This window comes from Sinohyriopsis cumingii, chromosome 18 (genome assembly GCF_028554795.1).
Source record: "Sinohyriopsis cumingii isolate HCF-2022 chromosome 18, ASM2855479v2, whole genome shotgun sequence".
Taxonomy (NCBI): domain Eukaryota; kingdom Metazoa; phylum Mollusca; class Bivalvia; order Unionida; family Unionidae; genus Sinohyriopsis; species Sinohyriopsis cumingii.
The window spans coordinates 3,677,676-3,699,234 of record NC_142978.1 but is presented as its reverse complement, the minus strand read 5'-3'; the positions used below and the strand labels follow the sequence as shown (position 1 = coordinate 3,699,234).

Below are 21,559 nucleotides of genomic sequence, written 5' to 3'. Positions count from 1 at the left end.
GTGCTTTGCCTGTGGAGCTGAGAGAACGCATTTACCGAGAGCTGGTCAAAATACAAGTCAAACGTAAAGAACAATTGCATCCGATACGTCACCAGATCTTTAACCACTGGTACCTGAATGGTATAAGAGAACTGATTCGTCAGAAATTCTTTCAATGGTCAGACATTGTTCAAAACTTTGAGGTCGCTAATGATCGACATGTTCATGATTATGGTTACTTCGAGATTCACCTAGTGCAACGCATTGAGGAAGACAAGTTAAAGGATTACAAACATATTTTACGTGGAATCTGCTTAGCGGAAGAGGAAACACCTAAACGAACTCTGACGTTTCGGTTACAGTATGCAAGATTTAGATTCCCTACTGGAGAACGAAGATCTCTGGCTAGAAAGTACGTGTATTGCATCCAAAAAAAAGAGAATATAAAAACAGGCTGCCATGCCACGGTTTATGTCACATGTCATCCAACAGACTCCGTGGAAGGAACTCAATGACCATATTCAAACCGTGGATCATTACCATCGATTATTACAAGAACTGTATCCATTCAATTTGGGACGACAAGTGGTGTGTGTCTTAGTGACTTGTTTTCTGGGATTTCGTTTACCAGCCGATTCTTTGTGGACTCTTTACGATCAGTACTTACCACCTCCATGGCCTTAAATGGTCACGAAAAACTCCTTTTGCTCAAAGCCTTGCGGTTTCATCTGGATACTTCTCGACCTCAACAGGAAAAAAAGATTCGTCAACTTTTAGCTACCCAAGACGTGTATGACGATGTGTGTGTAGCTTGTGACTTACACCCTCATTGGACAGATGTTCGTGACTGGAAAAAGGGGGGTTTTGAGGCTTGGACCCAAGAAGTGGCCCAGTATGCACAAGAGTTGTTCAAGGAAAAAAGTTACTTTTCAACCTGTGTTAGTGACGGTGCCAGAAGAACCCGTCACCGAGAACAACCACTCGCTTCAGGACAGGACTGTCATGGACATTCCTGAAAGGTCATTCCGGGAGGACACTTGTGTGACAATACCTCATGTAGAGACTGTAAGAACATTACACACTGTCCCTAGGACATCTTGGTTACCCAAAACATGTTGTACAGACACTTGTTTATATTCCACTTTGATCGCTTTGCTGTGTTTTATATTCCTGTACATCACTATTTGGGTTGTATGTATTTTTGTCTTTCGTGGTCATATTTGAAACATTCAATAAACGTGTTCTGAAAAAGTATATAAACTCTTGTCTTGTTTGTTTTTCGTGTCACAAGTGACATTTCTCACACCATGGCTACCTCTGCTGTCTCTGCTCCCTCTTCCTCTACTGTCAAAGTCATCGACGAACACTTAGATCGTGCCAGTTGGGAGGCTTTGTATCTTCGCCATCCCTTTAACATGCTCATTGCTGGACCTAGCGGTTCTGGCAAAACCGAATTCGTCAAACGTTTGATCGAACATAAACATCATTTGATCGATCGGCCCCCTCAACGGATCGTGTGGTGTTACAAAGAGTGGCAATCGGCGTACAGCCTCTTGCGAGAAAGTCAAGGCGATTCCATCGTGTTTGTGGAAGGCATTCCTAAAGAAGACGACGGCATCGTCTCTGACTCCCGTCAAACCCATTTGGTCATTTTCGACGACATGTTAGGAGAAGACGAAGAAGAAATTAAATTGTGGTTCACGCGCAAAGGGCATCACCGTAATGCCAGTGTCATTTACATCACCCAAAATTTGTTTCAACAAAGTAAAGCCCATCGCACCATCAGTCTCAATGCGCATTACGTGGTCTTGTTTAAAAGCCCTCGAGATAAATCGCAAGTGCAAGTCTTAGCCAAACAGTTAGGAACGCCTTGGCTGACTCAGGCGTACGACGATGCCACTCAAACACCACACGCCTATTTACTCGTCGATTTGAAACCTACGACCCCCGATGATTTGCGATTTCGTACCCACTTGTTTCACCACTGGTGCCAAGACGGAGGGCCTGTCCTGTACACGTCTCCGTCCTCGACTTCATTTCACTCCCCATGAAAAAAAATCTATAAAAACCTCAGACCCTTTTTCGTCTGTCTCACACAGTGTGAACATGACGTCCCTTCAGTCGCATCTTCCCGTCAAATTGATTCGTGCCTTGTATGGCATCAGTCGAGAAAAAGATCCACAAACACGAGCCCGTGTCTTAGAAGCTAGTCTCAAAGAAGTCTTACGATGGTTCACGGTGACGGCACGTCAATTACTCCAAGGAATCATTCAGATTCCTCATCAAACCCAACGCTTTTTCGATCGAAACAAAGTCGCTTTGGTCCAACTGGCCGATCCCCGCATCGACACTCAAACCAAAAAACAAATCATTTTGAAACCTGGAGGGAGCGGTACTCTAGGAGGGGTCATCATTCGCTCACTCTTAAGATGGGATCCTAATGCCCCCAAAGTTATCCCCAAGACAAAAGTTCAACGAAGCCCCAAGAAGAAAAAGAAAAAGACCAAGTCCCCAAGAAGAATAACTTCTCCAGTGGCAGGACCCTCCTCTGACCAGACACCACCCCGGAAAAAGAAAAGAAGTCCCCAGAAAAAGAAACAGAGAAAAAGTCCCCAGAAAAAGAAAAGTCCACAGAAGAAGAAAACTAGTCGCAAGAGAGGCACTTCGGCCAGGACACAACCTTACACTCGCAAACCACGACGTGCCACAGCGTCTCCGGCAGCCTCACGTTTGTCCACTTCTCCGTTGATGTCACCAGGAACTGAAGAGTACTTGGAGACGTTGATTACACCAAGAACTTCTCCGTTGATGACCCCCAAAAGAACTTCCCCAGTGGCAGGACCTTCCCATTTAGCGGCAGTGGCTGCTGCTCACAAAGTACCTTCTCCCAAAATCAAAGTCCATGAAAGATCGGGCATGTTACAAAGTTTACTGGATTTGTCCAAGCAAGAACTGGCTCGATTTAGTCCGTTACGTACCCCTGCACGACGTGTCATGCCTGTCCTCAAACTAATACGTCGTAAAGACAATCAGTGGCGACGTGTTCCAGTATAAAAAAGGCCTGTGACCGAGTAGGGTATCAGTGTTTTTAGGTGCTCCTAAAGACTCAAAGATGTCACCCTCCAGAAAACCCCAAGGAAAGAAAAGGAAAGGACTGCCACCACGTTTAGCCAAACATGGGGACCTGTTATCTGTCCTGTCCAAAGCTTCTCCACCCCTACGAAAAAAACTCATTCAAACGGCCTCCAAAGAGGTCATCGATACCGTGTGCGAATGTTGTTTGAACGTTTTGAAAGGCACGATCCCTTTGTCCAAACATCAGAAACAATGCTTAGGCAAACATCGTCACGTTCTTCGGAAAATGGTTCAAAAGAAAATTCCCATTCGTCAAAAAAAGAAGATGTTGGTCCAACGTGGAGGCATTTTACCTCTCTTGTTAGGCCCCATACTGAAAGGAGTCTTGGGAACCATGTTGGGAGGACTGGTGGGAGCAAGATAAAAAGGCCTTCGGAAGTCCCAAGATCTCAGAATCGACCCCTGACAACCCCATGGAAGGACGAAAACTAGCTTTAGTGCCTTACAAACGATGGATGGAATACCATCGGTGGCAAGAACAACGCACCTTGCATTTACCTCCCAATCCCAATTTGAGCCAGATGTCCCAGTTACAACACGAACTGCAGTCCTTGATGGATCGCCAAGATTTGTCTGAAACAGAAAAATCGCAAAAGTACGGTCAACTCTTGCAACGACTGCAACTCTTTCACCAGAAAGCTTTAGACGAAACAGCTCTACCCACTTTGAAAGATTTTAAGACCTTGATGAAAAGTCCAACACCATCACCAGTACCAGTACCGGTACCAGTGGTCAAGACAGAAAAAGGAAAAGAAGAAGAAGAAGGGTTTCAAACTCCACCAGAAAAAGTACGCAAGTTAACAACACCACCTACCTCCAGAATTGGATGGATTAAAAAGATGATGGCCACCCCTTCTTCATCACAAGAGAAAAAGAAAGTGAAGACAGAAGTGAAGACAGAAGTGAAACAAGAACCGATATCCCCCGCTCAGACATCCTTCTCCTCTTCGACACCTATTGCTGGCCGCACACGCAAAGCCTTGCAATCCAAGAAAATACCCCAAGAGAAAAAGAGTAGCCTCTTCCAAGAGTGGGTGCCTTATTAACACACCAACCAACACAAAAAAAATGGAAAAAGTCTTAGCCAGCATTTACTACGATCCCTCGCATCCTGCAGGTTACGCAGGAGTTCAAAAATTGTATCGTGCTGCCAAAACTCGACTGAAAAGTCTCCGTTTACCTCAAGTGCAACGATGGTTACAAGAACAAGCTACCTACACTTTACACAAACCCATTCGACGCAAGTTTGCCAGAAGTCGCACCCGAGTGGAAGGCATCGATCATCAATGGCAAGCCGATTTAGCCGATGTCTCTCATTTGGCCAGCTACAATCGTGACTACAAATATTTGTTTTGTGTCATCGACGTCTTTTCCAAATTTGCCTGGGTCGTGCCCTTGACTTCCAAATCGAGCAGCGAGTTAGTGCGAGCCCTGCAACGGGTGTTGAAACAAAGCGGTCGTCACCCTCTTCGATGGCAAACGGACAAAGGCACCGAATTTCTGAACCAAGCTTTCCAAAAAGAATTAATTAAACGTGACATTCATTTTTTTACCACCGAGAATCCCGAAACCAAAGCCAGCATCGTGGAACGTTTTCAACGCACTTTGAAAGAACGCATGTGGAAATATTTTACGCATCACCACACTCTGAAGTACATCGACATCTTACCGCACCTGGTGCAAGCGTACAACCAATCTTACCATCGAAGCATCGGACGTGCCCCGCAAGACGTGACTCCCGACAACGAAGTGCTGGTGTTTGAGCGCCTGTTTGGTATGTCCCCGACGAGGGCTGTCCCCAAGAAAAGTGGAGAGTTGACCGTAGGAGATTGGGTGCGCATTGGCAAAACCAAACGCACTTTCGACAAAGGTTACTTACCTAACTGGACGACCGAATTGTTTCGCGTCACTGGACGAGTGCATGGCCGTCATCCTGCCGTCTATAAATTGGAAGACATGAACGGAGAAGTGCTCAAAGGAACGTTTTATTTGCCCGAGTTACAACGTGTCACCAAAAAAGAAGACGACGTGTACGACATCGAAAGCATTCTCGAACGCAGAACCCGTAAAGTTGGCAAACGACGTGTCAAAGAAGTCAAAGTACGTTGGAAAGGATATCCACCCAGTTTCGATTCTTGGATCGACGCTTCGCAAGTCATCGACTATAAAAAGAAGACGTGACCATCATGCCCTTTCACACATCAGACGCAGCTACGTCGACCACTCCTTCTTCCCCTAGTTCTTCTGTGCAAGATTTACAAAAACAACCCTTGTGGGTGTGGTGCGGAGAACGTGTGCCTAAAACGCAGATCGTCTTTTTCTGCCAAATCTTCGTGGTGTATTGTGTCATCGGGGCAGCCATTGCCAATTTGAGTTTGCAACAAGGAGACAAACAATTGTGGACCATTTTATTGAGCAGTTGCATCGGTTACCTGCTTCCCAATCCCTCCCTGAAATTCTCCTCGAACGGGAACGTTGTGTCCAGTGCCAGTGCCAGTCACCACTCCAACAACCACAACCAGAACCCCATTTTGGGTGGAGACACGCCTCTGACGTCCAGTAATATCCCCTCGGACAGCCACAGAACTCTAGAATTATGAGTCACCAAAACCAATTTTACTTAACCTTACCCAGTGACAGTTCCATGGAGGTGTTTCCCCACAACACGTTGTGCTGTTACACGGCCAAATTACCTCAGACCATCCCCTTAGATCACGAAGCCCATTGGGAAGTGGCTTTAGTGGAAATGATTCACCCGACCCAAGTCCTCAATGTCCTTCCCAATCAAAATGTTTTTGATGTGGAAGTTCATGACGAACAATTGCAACAGTACTTGGATACCTATGGCAAATATGACAAGAAAACCCCTGGCACAAAAAATCAAAAGTACACCACCTATCACTTGTTCATTCCCCCAGGCTATTATTTTAGTGGTCAACATTTGGTGAGCACCATTACCTCCAGGTTTAATGTCGTGTTTCTGAAAGCTTTGGAAAGTGTCAAAAAAAGTGTCACCATGGAATACCACAAAACAGCTCGTCGCTTCTTGATGAAATTTGACGGGAGTAAAATCCTGTCCATTTTATTTTGTCCTGAATTGTTTGACATGTTGGGCGGAGACATGGACATGAGAATGGCCATGATGAAGAAAAACGAATCACCCATCGTTTACGACAACGAGTCTTTTAGCAAGTTATTTCGTGCCCCGGTAGAACTGAACCAAGGACTGAATTTGATGTTTGTCTACTCCGATGTGGTGGAGTATAACGTGGTGGGACACACCTCTGTACCGTTACTGCGTGTCATTCCTTTCAAAGTGGATTCTGCCACGAACGCTGACGAGGAAGGTGGAAACACTTATCACGTCCACCGCGAATTTGTCCATCCTCACTATTTGCCTGTCAGCAAGTCGTATTTGGACACGGTCAACATTACTATAAAAGGAGATTTGGGACAAAATATTCCATTCACCAAAGGAAAAGTCACGGTGAAACTCCATTTTCGAAAAAGGTTCTCTCACGATTCGTAAGTAAGTAAGTCATGTATCCAGTGTACCGAGGGGTTGCTCGACAGCGAGGACACGGTTTAGGAGACATGCTGAAATCGGCCTTTCGTTCGGTGGCTCCGGTGTTGAAACCGACGGTGACACGCGGATTGCACGCCTTGAAAGATGCGGCACTGACGCAAGGCAAAGAATTTCTCCAAAATGTCATCATCGACAAACAAAACCCTAAAGAAGCCTTCATGAGGGCAGGCAAAAATGTCTTGCTGCAAACGGGTAAAGACATTTTGGGCCGACGAGACACACCTATAAATGCCCTGCACGCTACCGAGTCAGGCATTCAGCAAGGACAAGGCAGAAAGAGACGACGAAGAAAACACCCTTTCACCAGACTTCAAGCGAGAAAGGCCAAGAAAAGAAGAACCGTTCGAGACTTAGACGTTTTCGATTATTGAGAAAGAGAAAAAAATGATGCACCGAGAGTCTTGCGCTTGTTCCAAGACGGAACTGGACCTGTTTGCCATGCCCCCCACCATGATGACCATGCAAGAATCCCAGTGGGTGGAATTTCATCCCGTCTCCTCTTTGACGGAATCAGCTCCCATCGAGTTTGAAATCAAAGGACAACCCGAAGATTACATCGATCTGAATAGCAGTTACCTGTATTTGAAAGTGAAAGTGATCAAAACGGACAACACCAATCCAGGAGGCGATGCTAGAGTAGCTCCTGTCAACAATTTCATGCATTCCTTATTTAGCGAAGTGGACTTGTACTTGAATAACAAACTGGTCAGCAGCAGCATGGATACTTACCCATATCGTGCCTACTTGGAAAATCTCTTGACGTACGGAAAAGAAGCCAAGAATACTCATCTGGATGCTTGCGTGGTATGGAAACCTGACACAGCAGGTGTAGGCACGTTTAGCGACACAGTCCTGACAGAAGATGACAATCCTCACAATGTGGGGTTTAACGACCGTCGTAAGAAAATTCTGCAAGGGCGAAGTTTAGAACTGATGGATCGTTTGCATTTGGACATGTGGTTACAAGAAAAGTATTTGCTCAACGGGGTGGATATCCGTCTGAGACTGAATCGTAGTAGTGCCACTTTCCATTTGATGGCCCATGCCAACGAATACAAAACTATCATTCAAGAAGCCCGACTTTACGTGCGTCGTGTGGAAGTGTTACCTAAAGTGGGAAACGACGTCAGTCAGACGTTGAGCAGAACGACTGCCAAGTATCCGATACGACGCGTAGAAGTGAAAACGTTCACCATTCCTGCTGGACAGCGATCTATGATCGAAGATCATCTGTTCCAAGGACAGTTACCCAAACGTTTGATTGTTGGTATCGTCAGGAATTCAGCCTTCAACGGAACCCACGATCAAAATCCTTTTGAGTTTCAACATTACAATGTGTCCAAGATCGAAGTCAGTCGCGACGGCAAGACCTTGTGTACCCGACCCTTTGAGCCCAACTTTGGTGTCGCAAAGAATTATTTGAGATCGTACTTGTCCCTGTACGAAGCCACGGGACAGTTAGGAACCAACACCAGTCACGGTATTTCGTACGAGGATTATGCAGGAGGCTATGCTTTGTGGGGTTTTGATTTCACTCCAGACCAAGGCAGCGACGAGGGACATTTCCACCCTATAAAATCAGGCCAGATTCGTGTGGAACTTCAGTTTGCAAATCCACCTCCAGATCACACAGTGAACGTCATCCTGTATGCAGAATTCGATAATACCATAGAAATCAACAGTTTGAGAGAAGTCATTCTAGATTATTAGAAGTCATGGAAGACTGTTATCCCTCTTTACCTAGTGGAGAAACTTTGGACATGAAATGTGAGGAGACTGTGGAAGAAGAGGAAGTGATCATGATGAAATCGAGATGGCCAGAACAAGAAGCCCATTTAGTCTCCTGTTTTGCCAAACACTTGGTCGATAAAATAACAGAATTGATCAAGAAAAATTGCTATGGATGTCAAAACGTTCATCCCAGTCAAATTCAACACGATAAATGCCTGATGTTAAGTCAAGAAGAAAAATTGGACGAGTATCTGGACGAAGCTTGGAGTCTCATCTCGAACAAAGACGTGTTGCACCAGTGGTATAAAGACTTGCGTGAACATTCTTGTCCACCATTAACCACTCAAGAGATCCATCGTATCGAAGCTCTCCTGAATCAGAGTGAGGAAACAGAACGAATAACCGTTTATTCGTCAGACATTTTCAAGCAAAAAGTCAGGATCGAATTGACGACGTATTATTACCTGTGAAGAAGAAAACACAAAACAATGGATACCTGGGAACTTTACTACCTTTTGAACCACAGTTCGTATACGGCTTCTTGGAATCCTGTCGTCTGTGCTAAAGATGAACTCCCTCATCGCAAACCTAAAGACCATCAAGCTTACGTGATCAACACGGACGACAGTCATCTCCCAGGAACCCACTGGGTAGCCGTTTACTTTCCTCAAGAAGGATGTGTGGAATATTTCGATTCGTACGGATTGCCCCCTTTGGAAGACGATATCATTGACTTTATGAGAAGAAATGCTCAAACCACCCGATTCAATAATGTGAAATTACAAGGCACAGATTCCTTGGTGTGTGGACAGTACTGTGTGTATTTTCTGCATCATCGCAGCCTGGGCTATTCCTTAGAACATTTAGTGACTCATTTTGATCCTCGTTCTTCTTCTAGAAACGATGTGAAAGTAGATCGATGGTTTTGTGACCATTATGCTTATCTTTTGTCTCAAGCTAGGAAACGTAGTGTCCATCAATGGCCTAATGATTTCCAACAGTGGAAATCACAATTTCATTCACAACGTTGTCAGCCCTGTTCAAAGTAGATTGTAGATTGAGAAAAAAATGTTTGTGATTTGAAAAAAATGTTTGATGTTATAGTGTTGGATTATTGTTAAAAATGTTAGAGTTGTTGTTTAGTGTTAAGTGATTTTTGAATAAAAAAATGTTGTGTTTGGAAAAAAATGCCTTTGTGGTTTGTTTAGCTAGAAGAATGTTGGATTCATGCTCTTTCATTTCTTACTATCCCTCTCATGACACTCACTGAACGTTGCGACTCGAAAACCGTGTGGGGGATGTTTTCCTTCACGTCCGCGCTTTGACTTTAAGAACCGGGGTTGTTCCCAGTCTAACCATCCATTGTCGACTCATCCTCCTAAGAAGATGTGTTCCAAACTAGCTAAGCTCAACGAAGCCTACGTGAATTTGCATAGGGTCAGACACAGTCTCATACCGAAGCCAGAAGAAATAGAGAATGTGAGAATGTTAAAAATCACTGAAGACCTGATAGAAGAGCTCTTCAGAGAAGAAATGAACAGGGAAAAAGAAGAATGGACAGAGAAGCACAGACTTCAGAGACAGCAGCAACAGCAGCAACAGCAGCAGCAGCAGCAGCAGCAACCTGAAGCTGACAGAGGCTTTGTCGATTGCCGTATCGACACCAAAGAGTTCTTCTTCTCTTTCCGAAGAAGCAGACCTATCGCCAGAAAGTCTATCCTCAGAGGACATCGCATTCTTAGAATCTAAAAAAGAATGCCATAGCAAACAAAAAAACAGCCCTTTTCAGGGCTACCCAATACTCTAGAAAAGAAATAACGATCAATTTGCCAATGTGTGCAGGTAGAGTAGTGTGAAAATAAACACTAACTCTTTTTCAAAAAAATGTGAGGGTATGTGTTTGTGTATAGGATTGTGTTAGTAAGAGCTAAAGTAAGTTGGTGTGGATACTAGATTAAAATGATGTTTGTTTTTTGGCTGTTAGAGGTGTATATTTGGGGTTAGATTGGATTGATTTGCGTATGTGGATAGTCTATTGAAGTGATTTATAAAAAATTTTAAAATAGTGATGGGTAGCATAAAAAAGTGAGTGTTTCTTTTAGGTCCGCGCGTTGTTGTTTTTTTTTGGTCATGATCTAGGTAAGATGAATTTTATGTTATTAGGGGGATGTTTTCCTTCACGTCCGCGCTTTCAGTATAAATTGAAACTCGTTCGGCAGTCCAGCTACCCTTGTTGATTGATCAACACCAAAAAATGAACACGAGACTTGAGAAACTGTTGGAGCTTCATGTGCATCTGGAATATGCCAGGCGCATATTAAATGAACTGGCCGCGGAAGCCATTGTTGAGGAGGGAAGGATAAGAGAGGAGGAAAGAAGAAACAAAGAAGAGGAGGAGAGAAGATATAAAGAAGAAGAAGAAAGAAGATATAAAGAGGAAAGAAGAAACAAAGAAGAGGAGGAGGAAAAGGAGAGAAGAAATTTCAAAATCCCAGAGAGCGAAAATTGGGATTCTGAAGCGACATATCCTGCCTCTGCTCTCTCCCCCCAAAAGGTAAAAGATAACTGGGGGATAAGATGTGTATGTGGCGCCAGGCCTGGAAGGTGCCACCATTAACCAGGTGTCCATGAAGTTCCAAACAAAACAGCCCTTTTAAGGGCTACCCAATACTCTAGAAAAGAAATAACGATCGATTAGCCAATGTGTGTAGGTAGAGTAGTGTGAATATAAACACTAACTCTTTATTAATAGTGGGAGTGTATGTGATTGTGTGTTTGTGTTTGTAAATGTTGAAGTAAGTTTGTGTGTTTGTGTTTGTAAATGATGAAGTAAGTTTGTGTGAATAGTAGATTATGGGTTTCTTAGCGTATGTGGAGAGTATAGTTTGGGTTATATTATATGAAATGAAAAAGTAGGGGGATGTTTTCCTTCACGTTCGCGCGTTGTTGGGTCATGATCTAGGTAAGATCCATTTTATGTTTTTAGGGGGATGTTTTCCTTCACGTACGCGCTTTAAGTATAAGAACCCACAGTATTCGTCGTTCAAACCATTCTTCATAGAAGATGGCTTCAAACCACCTGGATAAATTTCAATCATTGCAAGACGTCCTTGACAATTTGGGAATGATAGAACAAATGCTCGTACGACTAGTTGAAGATCACTATTCTTATAGTCCGCATAGAGTAAAAATGGAAATTAATAATTTAAGAAAAGCAAAGGATATGATAAGTGGTGTGATGAAGGAAATAAAGGAGGAGAAGGAGGATGAAGAGGAAAGGACAAGGATGAGAGCATGGAATGAAAAAATTGAAAAAGAAGAAGAAAATGAGAAGAGGAAGAAAGAAGAAGAGGAGGAAGAGAAGAAAGAAGAGGAGGAGAAAAAAAAGAAGAAAAAGAGTGTAGGTGAGAAAATAAGAAGTTGGTGGAGGAAAAGAAGAAATTAGAAGCAGAAGAAGAAAACCCAAAGGCCCTTTTCAGGGCCAGCCATATTTCTCGAAAAGAGATAGCCTTTCCATTGCCTACCCCTTTTTTTAAATTTTTTTTTATAAAAAAAAATCCCATGACGCTATACAGTCCCACCCTGTTTAAATTCCCCTTGACGCTCAACAGTCCCACGATTTTTCTCCATGTTAATTTCCCTTGACGCTATATGTTCCCACGATTTTTCTCCATGTTAAATTTCCCTTGACGCTATATGTTCCCAAGGGTCTTTTTAATGATAAGTCCCATTGACGCTATACTATCCCTATTCACTACTAGCACGTGAACAGGTTATTTACATAGGTCACTTGCTGTCTGATTCCTGATGTTCTAAAATCTATAGAGAACATCGGAACTAGTAGCTATTAGAATGACTGAATATTGCACGATAAACCTTCTCGCTACCACTGATTAAGCGACCTCGTAATATTTCATGAATAATTTTCAGTCGTGAGACAGTCTTTTCGATTGGTCCAAAAACGTTTGAATCGTAATCGCTGTGGAATTATAAACCTTTTTATTTGAAAAGCATTAATGCTTCTTTTAGGGAAATGTTGAAATGTTTAAATAAGCACAGTGGGATATGGCTGTATACATACATACATACATACATAGGGACCCAGAATGGCCGAGTTAAAGCGCTCTCCGTTACGGATCACTGCCATCTCTCCTCCGTTAAACCCTACAACAATATATATATATATATATATATATATATATATATATATATATATATATATATATATATATATATATATATATATATATATATATATACTAGTTCACGAATAAAAAAAAAAATTGTACTACAATACTAAGTTCGTTAGGTTTGACCGCAATATGCAGTTAATAGATTTAAATGTTGACAGAAATGGTTCTCTTTTGAAGAAGCAAGGTTTGGAAGGGTGAGGTTGAGATATGGCTGATTCTTATTTGTAAGTTGGATATAGAACATGTGTCTTATAGCAAGAATTACACGAAGTACAATGGGCTATTACCTTTGACAACATGTACACAATATGTGATAAATTAAAGTCGACCGGTTTGTCTTTCAAAACATACAATGAAAAGAAAATCGAGTAGCTGTTAGGAACTATTTCACCAATTAAGGATCAACATAATGATGACGAAATCCCAGTCATCTTGAGCCATCAATACATTTCAGTTTCATTCGGGTGTCGCAATGTTAGCGAATAACATACAAAAGCTAAAATTCCTTTACAAATTGGTAATTTTATCAAGGAATTATTGTTTATTTATTTCAAGTCATTGTGGATACAATTTTTGTTATGTTAAACATTCAAAAGTTCATTTTCATCAGTCAATTTGTAATAATGTACTGATTTGTATTAGAACTTTCATTGCACAGGCAGTCTTTTGCAAAAAGGCCATACTTCTAACTGAAAACCAAATTCATACCCATGCTAAAAACTAAATTTGTATGGTAAAATGGTTTTCAGTTTTCAGTTTTTTTTTATAGCAGAGCGTTTTGTTAGCACAAAAATATTTAAAGAAATAATAATGTAAAAGAAGGTGTCAGTTGATAATATTAAAAAGGGTTTTAATAAAATACCTACAATGAAGTGACGCAATGCTTGAAAAGATTACGGCATTATCCTAGGGATATTCTCCCCATGGTTCAAGTACAACTATTGCAATAAATTAATGACGAGCTATTCTCTAACTTTCTCACTTACTTACGGTTCCATATAGCGATCCTTGCTAAACCTATTGAGCACTACAGGTCTTGTACGTCAACGAAATTCCCCGCTGACTCTGGTGCAATCAGGTAAAAAAGTAGTCTTACACATTCTAACACAAATCAACTTTCCTGTTTGTCTGAAAGTAGGAACATTTGTCTGTTTATTGTTTATTTGCATTCTTACATTATTATCATTATTCTTCTTCTTATTATTATTATTTAAATACATCATCGCAGTCGAGGTTGCACAAATAAATGAAAATAAGGAGGGAAAAACGTGAATTTGCCACTTTGACATCTAAATGATCTTGTTAAATAAACACAACAAACATTTCAGAGCACAAAAGACCGTTAGATGGCCCAAATTATTTCTCAAGAACGTAGGTACATGCAGCCTATAACAAAGCATCTAGCTAGCTTTCACAGGAATGTTAAGAACAAAGACAACTCCCGATTTAGGTTTTATTAAATGAATTTATTAATGATATTGTGAAGTATGGCTTGATTAAGTGCATTTTAGTAGAAATAACTCAGTTAATATTTCGGTTACTTTAATTTTACCCGGCCCTCATTCTGTGAATATAAATGATTTAATTTAATCGTAATGTAGTGTGATCTAATTAGTCTCCGAAATTAGAGAAATTAAACAGTCTGGATCAAAATCCTTCACATTTACTACTACAGGAAAAGGTTGAATGAAAACAGCTATTATATGGATATGAGCACTTGACTCTAGATGTTCCAATAGTAACAAATTAACGTCTAATATGACATTGAAATTATAGATTCTATTCCTATGTAAAAGCATCCTTTAGGCTGGATAAGCTTATGGGGGAATGTTTGAAAAAAATCAATATTTGCTGGAGAATGATTTTCTAGAACCATTTTAAAGTAAAAGTGACTGAAGTTCATGGTGCATTCGTGTGCCTGATACCGACAATAAATTTGGTGTGTGTACAGACTATAGAAAATTCACCATTGTTTTACAAAACTGACTCAATTCCAATGCTGAAAATCGATAACTACATTGAAAAAAGTTGAAACCCAAAGTGTAACATTTGAAACAGGATCTGAACAATTCCCCTCACAGAAAGAGAAATATAACTGACAGTGTTTGCAACTCAAGAAGAACCTTATCAATATAAGGTAATGCCGTTTGATAGACAATTCTCAATTAACAATCCAGCGCTAAATAAGATGATACCATCTGCTCTATGTAATTGCGAAGCGTACATCCATGGTGTTATTGTCTAATACGATACCTTGAAAATCAAATGGAAATAATTCAGAAATTTTTTGATGGACTCGGTGATGCAAATCTTAAATTAATTTAAGTTAATGTTAGTTTTTGCCCGTGGTTGTGTTACATTTTCAGACATTGTGTCACACTGACGAGCTAAATATATAGAATTTAAGACCAAGCCTACCTCTGGAAGTCCTAGTGCATATCATTAAAAAGGAACTGGTACGATATTGCGTATGGCTGGATATTAATGGAAATTAAGTTTCAATTCTCCGTGATTGCCAGTTTTCTGACAAATTTGTTGAGTAAAATATCCAATTTTCATTGATCTGACTACTTTCAGGAACCTTTTCACAAATTATAGGTCAAACGAAAGAATGTAAAAATTATTTCAGCTCCAAACATCACTTACATATTTAAAATACATACTGATGCAGGTGGTATAGGGCTTGTTTGAGTACTGATTCAAGAAAAAAACATGTTTGAGGCCATCCTTTTTGTTCTAATCTCATCGATCATTATCTTAATGAAGGCCGCAATTTGTTCTTCATAATATACACACTATGACCAAAGCAAATTCATAGGTATTAAGCAACGAAAAAAATAAAGTAAACCTAGAATAAAGTATTGAAACGTTCGTTTGTAGAGTGCAATAATGGCATAGATTCTAGAATATAATGTAGGTGTTCTACAAACATTTCGACATGTTCCTTATGTAAAAAGTTTCAACATCCCTTTAAGCGCCTCTTTGAAATAAAAAAAAAAACAATGGTAAGTGCCATAAATATATAGAGTTGCATGCTTTTTGCGCAGTATAAATACATAACTGTCTCCACCGAATCAAATGTAACTGCAAGTTTACATGTCAGGTATATTCACCTAGCACAAGGATAATAGACTGTAGGCTCTTTGGTGCCCTTTCGTTGCTGCTGCATTTTCTGTACTTTGCTCAAAAGAGTGAGGCATGGAGTAGGTACGTGTTCTTTAGCCGTCGTTTCGTTTTTAAAAGAAAAAATCCACTTCATCGTACCGAATGTCATTGTTCGTAATTAAGCTATTTTGTCATTATCAATGATTGATTGTAAGGTTTATAGCTTCGATTAATCGGTAACAGTTTTCGCCACTAAATCAGACCTACGGTGTTTTGCAGAGAAGTATATGAATCATGTATACACGTTTGCAGTAGTTTTCTTTTTAAATAAATAGTTCGTTCAAAATAAGAAGAAATTATTCATTTTGACCCAAAATAGGGACAAACGTGCAGTTTGTTTTTCGACTTCCATAACATAATATTCTTTTATCGTAATCAGAACTTCAGCTATTGATTAAGGATGGGTGATTGAGTTAAACCCTTTTCCTTATGGATATCGTCAGACGTTTCTATTTGAATAGCTTAGCAGTGACAAAGCTCTATTTTCTTGAATAGACATTGGTCTGTAATTGCTTACAAATTCGAATGTTCTGGACAATATTATATATAAATAATTTTAATACATATTTCTGAGACGAAATCGCCCACCTTTTTAAAATCACGAATCATAGTATTTTAGTGAACAGTTACGATTGTCTGTGCTGATAGGAATGAAAACAACATACGGGTAGCTATGATAATAGTTAGTTGCAGTAGGTCTTTCAAATGTGAACGTAGTGTAATATATATATATATATATATATATATATATATATATATATATATATATATATATATATATATATATATATATATATATATATATATATATATATATATATATATATATATATATATACTTTACCTTGTGTATAAACTCGGAATGAATATTTGCAACACGGTGGGTTAAAAGCCAGACGATATTATACTATTTACCACTACTATTTATTATTTTGTTTGCATGATGCATAAAGGTTTATCGCAATTTTGAAAGACTGTCGAAAAGATTTTAGCAGAGCTATTACATCGGTACATTAGCTGAACATAAAAGTTGGATCAGGTTTGGACGCTTACTTTGTGTTCATCATTGGTAATATCACGGTACTAAGGTTTAGGAGCATGTCAGCACACCATTGGATACATGGTATTTTCATCGTTGACCATTCCTATTCAAAGTAAACCTCCAGATCAAAGAAGGACAAACCACGAACGCATAATCTTATTAGAGAAGTATCGATTAAGTGACTTTTCAATTATTTCAATTTTATATGGTATCTTTTTTTTAAAAATTTGATCTTAGGCTACAAAGTTTAATTATGCTTAGATTTTCGAACACTGTAGTAGACGTTTTTAGTATGGTGGAAATTTATAAGGCGAAACTAGGTCAGTAATTATTTCATTGTAATGTTTTAACGCTGAATGAAAAATGTTTCTGAAAACGGAATCTGGAAGAAAGCAGCGTTTCACCCATGGTTTCAATAATGAAAAATTGTTTTGATTTTTCGAAACCGTTTTCCTGGATGCAAAGTTTGGAATTCAGACATTCGGTTAGTTTCAGATCAATTGGAAAACATGAAGGTTCAATTCACTGAAATATCTGGAAAACTATGATAAAGCTGCTAATGTACTTTATGGTGTTTGATTCTACATGACTCGGTTATTGGCATCACTTCAGGAAAACGCTGTTAGTGTTTCCACTTGGTTGTATCACTGAAGGAAAGCTCTACATTCAGTGTAAACGCTGGAATTTTTTTATATAGATTTCTTCATTTTCGATATAGTTTATTTATGTGATAGATTTGAAAACAATGGTATAATAAGTTGAAAATATGAATGAGTTAAAAGTTAAAATTAAGGTGAACCAATCTTATTAATTTTTTGCAATTTTTGTTCATGGCTGTAAATTTGTACATACTATCTTTTGTTAGACCTTACCTATGTGACTTGATTTTGTTATGTGCGTACATAGGATGTTAAACCTTAGATGATTACATAGGTATTTACAATTACTAACGCTGATCTTAATAATTGGTATAATTTTGCATTCGCTTATAGGGATTTGACTGTTCTAGAAGGATTAATTAAGTTACTTTTGGCTGGCAAATTGAGCAGTAAGATTCGTGTATATGAAATTATTGGACTGCACGATATATATATATATATATATATATATATATATATATATATATATATATATATATATATATATATATGGGGGAATTATAGTCGGTATAGAAGATGTATACAAGAAAAGAACAGAGCAATCACGTTCATTCCGTTGTTGGAGTCATCCTCATTTCTTGTGATCCCGTTGTAAGTCGGCAGACGTGTTATATGTTGTACTTACATCTTATTTGAGAGAAAAGCACATTGTTTTATACAGATCATTGGAAACAGAAAGAACGCATTATTTACACTATGATATTATTCTGGAACTGTTGTGAATAATTCAAAGAGAATCTGAACGACGCCGTCTTTAAAATTGGTCAAGTACATTATATGGAAAATTTTATTTAATATAACTTATACAACTTTGTCATTATTATCTTGGATTTACTTCATAATACTGCAAGTTCGTCTCAATTTCCATTAAAAAATTTGATGATTACAATTAACTTTGATAATTACATTATTTGTTAAGTTTTACAAAACTGGTCAATTTTGCTTTTTTCTGTTACTTTGTTTGTGACCATCGAATCTCAGCAGTATATCATATTGTCTTATACCACCACTTTAAAAGCCTTGATATTTTAATGAATATATATATATATATATATATATATATATATATATATATATATATATATATATATATATGAAACAGGAAAAATCAGATTTGTTTTATTGTTTTGATAGTATAAAGGTAGTCAAGGAAAATAAATTCTTAGATCTGTTAAACTGTTCGTTGGTAACAATCAGAAAACAAATTTAGCCTATGTGTCCTTTATATATTTGCTTTGTAACTAGCTCTTGTTTCTATTTTAAAAAATTTGTAAAATTCATATGTATTTTAGTTTGCTCATAATACACACTATTAACCCTATTTACTTTCTTCATGTTATGCAGGAATGTTTGCACAAGACGCCGAATCGAGTATTGGAGTGAAAAATACAGTTGTTACCAATTTTTGTGGTGGTAAGTAGAATATAATATGTTGTTGTTTTCTAAAACAATGGAAAGATAATCCTTGGATAACTTTTCATTATCGTTCAGATTTGTAATCTATAAAAAAAAATACTGACCTGTCTATAGGAATCAACATCATTAGCTGTCAGACTTTCCAGCATATACTTTGTCTCAGACTGAAATGTACAATTCGGATATTAAATAAATATATCTTTGCAGGGAATTACATATCCTCGTCAGCATATAAATCATATGTATGTTAGAATTTAACCGTTGAATGAAAATATAAATTAAATTATTATTAGTAATAGTTTCTGTAGAATTTTACCGTTGAATGGAAATGGAAATTAAATAATTAACAGTAATAGTTTCTGTAGAATTTAACCGTTGAATGGAAATGGAAATTAAATAATTAACAGTAATAGTTTCTGAAGAATTTAACCGCTGAATGGAAACATAAATTAAATAATTATCAGTAATAGTTACTGTAGAATTAAACCGTTGAATGGAAATGGAAATTTAAAAATGAACAATTATAGTTTCTGTAGAATTTAGCCGTTGAATGAAAATATAAATTAAATAATTATCAGTAATATTTTCTGTAGAATTTAACCGTGGAATGGAAATGGAAATAAAATAATTGTCAGTAATAGTTACTGTTTTGTTTGGGTTCACCTTATTGACAACGTAAATAGACAGGGTCAAGAACAATTATTCACTGGAACAAATGACTAAAGTATTTTCTCCTGCCCTCATCTCTCGACTTCAGCAATGTTACTGAATTTAATTGTAGCACAAACTCACCTGCATATAACTTTAGACGACATATTAGTCTATCAGTCTCAAACAGATTCGTTTCATATTAGAAGTGAGATAGATTAACTAAATCTAATACATGCATGCCATAAGATACTTAAAAGTTACAAAAATGTGGTCCTTACTTCCTACATAAATTCTTAATTCTTATCGGATGAGTACGGTTTTAGCGTTTGATACGGATATTTTGCAGACTTTAGTCATGTTCAAACATTGGAACCTCACACTAAAGTTTTGGCCTTATTCACACGTTTAAACCGTAAAACATTTGAAACTGTTTGGTTCAAATTCCCCATTCATTTGCTGGCAAGCTTTTGCAAGATATTTAATCTTTAATATTTGCCATCGGCGTAACATTTTCCTCTTGTACCTGGTAATATTAGCAAACAAGTAACTGTCCATGATCCCTATATTTGCGTTATACTATTCGTGTGGAGTTTCGACACAGTAAATTACATTCTGTATGGACATGCCTAATTTCATTTTGTTAACATGTTTATAATGGTCAAAGGACGGATATTGTTTTTACTTCTGGCCATCCATACACCTAGCGCGATTCGATTTTACCCCGAAAAGCATGTCTTTTCGAATATGTAGATCACCTGATTAGAACTCCATTATTGGGAGTAACTGCTTGTTTTTGCAATGTTTCTGTACTTTTGTGGGACTTGTGGTTGTAATACATCCGGGCAACGACATACTTTATTTAAGGATCGTTCTACTTTGGATCCATTAAGATTGCTGTTAATAAAATTGTTTTTCCTGTTAAACACAATTTCAATTTTTTACAGAACAACTATATTTTACTTGCTTTCTTCACAAAAAGCATAGAAAATAAGTGAAAGCGCTGAACAAAAATATCATAACTGATTCAAATTCATATATTCTACTTGAAGGTACTCCTATTGTTATCGAGATCGCCTAAGTATTCACACTGATTTTGGATGCTGTCCCGGGTGGACACAAAGCTCATATCAACGTTGTGATAATGGTAAGTATATCATGATATTGATAAGTAGATTGATATTGAACATTATTTCAATCCGTTAGTATTTGATTGACCATGTATACTTTTTTTTTTCAAATATGAAGCGTTTGGGTTTGTTCGTTGTATAAAATATTTAACGATATCATTTATCTCTGAAATTATCTGCATGTATAATCTTTCACATGCAATGCTTAAATATGTTTTCGGATTTCTACAGCTGCCATCACAATTTCCCATCGTTTCTCCTTGGATAAAAACTATACTTCCACTTGGCTAATCTAAAAGTAACTATCACTATCTCCAAGAGGATTAATATTTAGAATATGAAAGCTTTTATTACTTACTTTTGTAATAATACACACAGGTTAGTCACATGCAGGAATAATACATTTCAAAATTATAAATTTTGTAGCGATTTGCATCCCCTCATGTGAGCCACGTGGAACCTGTATTGCCCCGGACAGATGTAGATGCAACCATGGGTACACGGGGGAGGATACTGCTTGTACAACACGTATGTTAAATAATGAATATTAAAACACTTCTTTTAACATCCATCAACATTTTACATTTTGAGATCAGTTTGACACGAGATCTCTCGTATGTATAATGATCCAAAATGATGAAGCACCGTTCTATGGTCAGAAACTTTGACTGACATACATTAATTAACATGGTGATTTATCATAAATTAATTATGATTAGTCATGTATATCTTTACTGAGATAGTTTGCTTGGCGTTATTTAACCTCGTTCGACTTCAATAAAGAAAGCAGTCTATTAACACTTTGTTTTCGTTGCTTGATATAAAACGTTATTATAAACTGTTTGATTATTTATATTCGTTCAAATTGATGCACT

At 38.2% G+C, this 21,559-nt stretch overlaps 1 protein-coding gene across 2 annotated transcripts in view; it reads left to right on the top strand.

Annotated features, from left to right (window-relative positions):
- The window catches only part of LOC149775981 (uncharacterized), a 67,704-nt gene that overhangs the window by 13,007 nt on the left and 33,138 nt on the right, over nt 1-21,559 (top strand). For both annotated transcript variants that reach the window (XM_089941105.1, XM_089941104.1), the window contains exons 2-4: nt 18,835-18,903; nt 20,607-20,701; nt 21,111-21,212. In XM_089941105.1, coding sequence (XP_089797231.1) covers nt 18,835-18,903; nt 20,607-20,701; nt 21,111-21,212 — 266 coding nt within the window. The remainder of the gene's footprint in view (nt 1-18,834; nt 18,904-20,606; nt 20,702-21,110; nt 21,213-21,559) is intronic.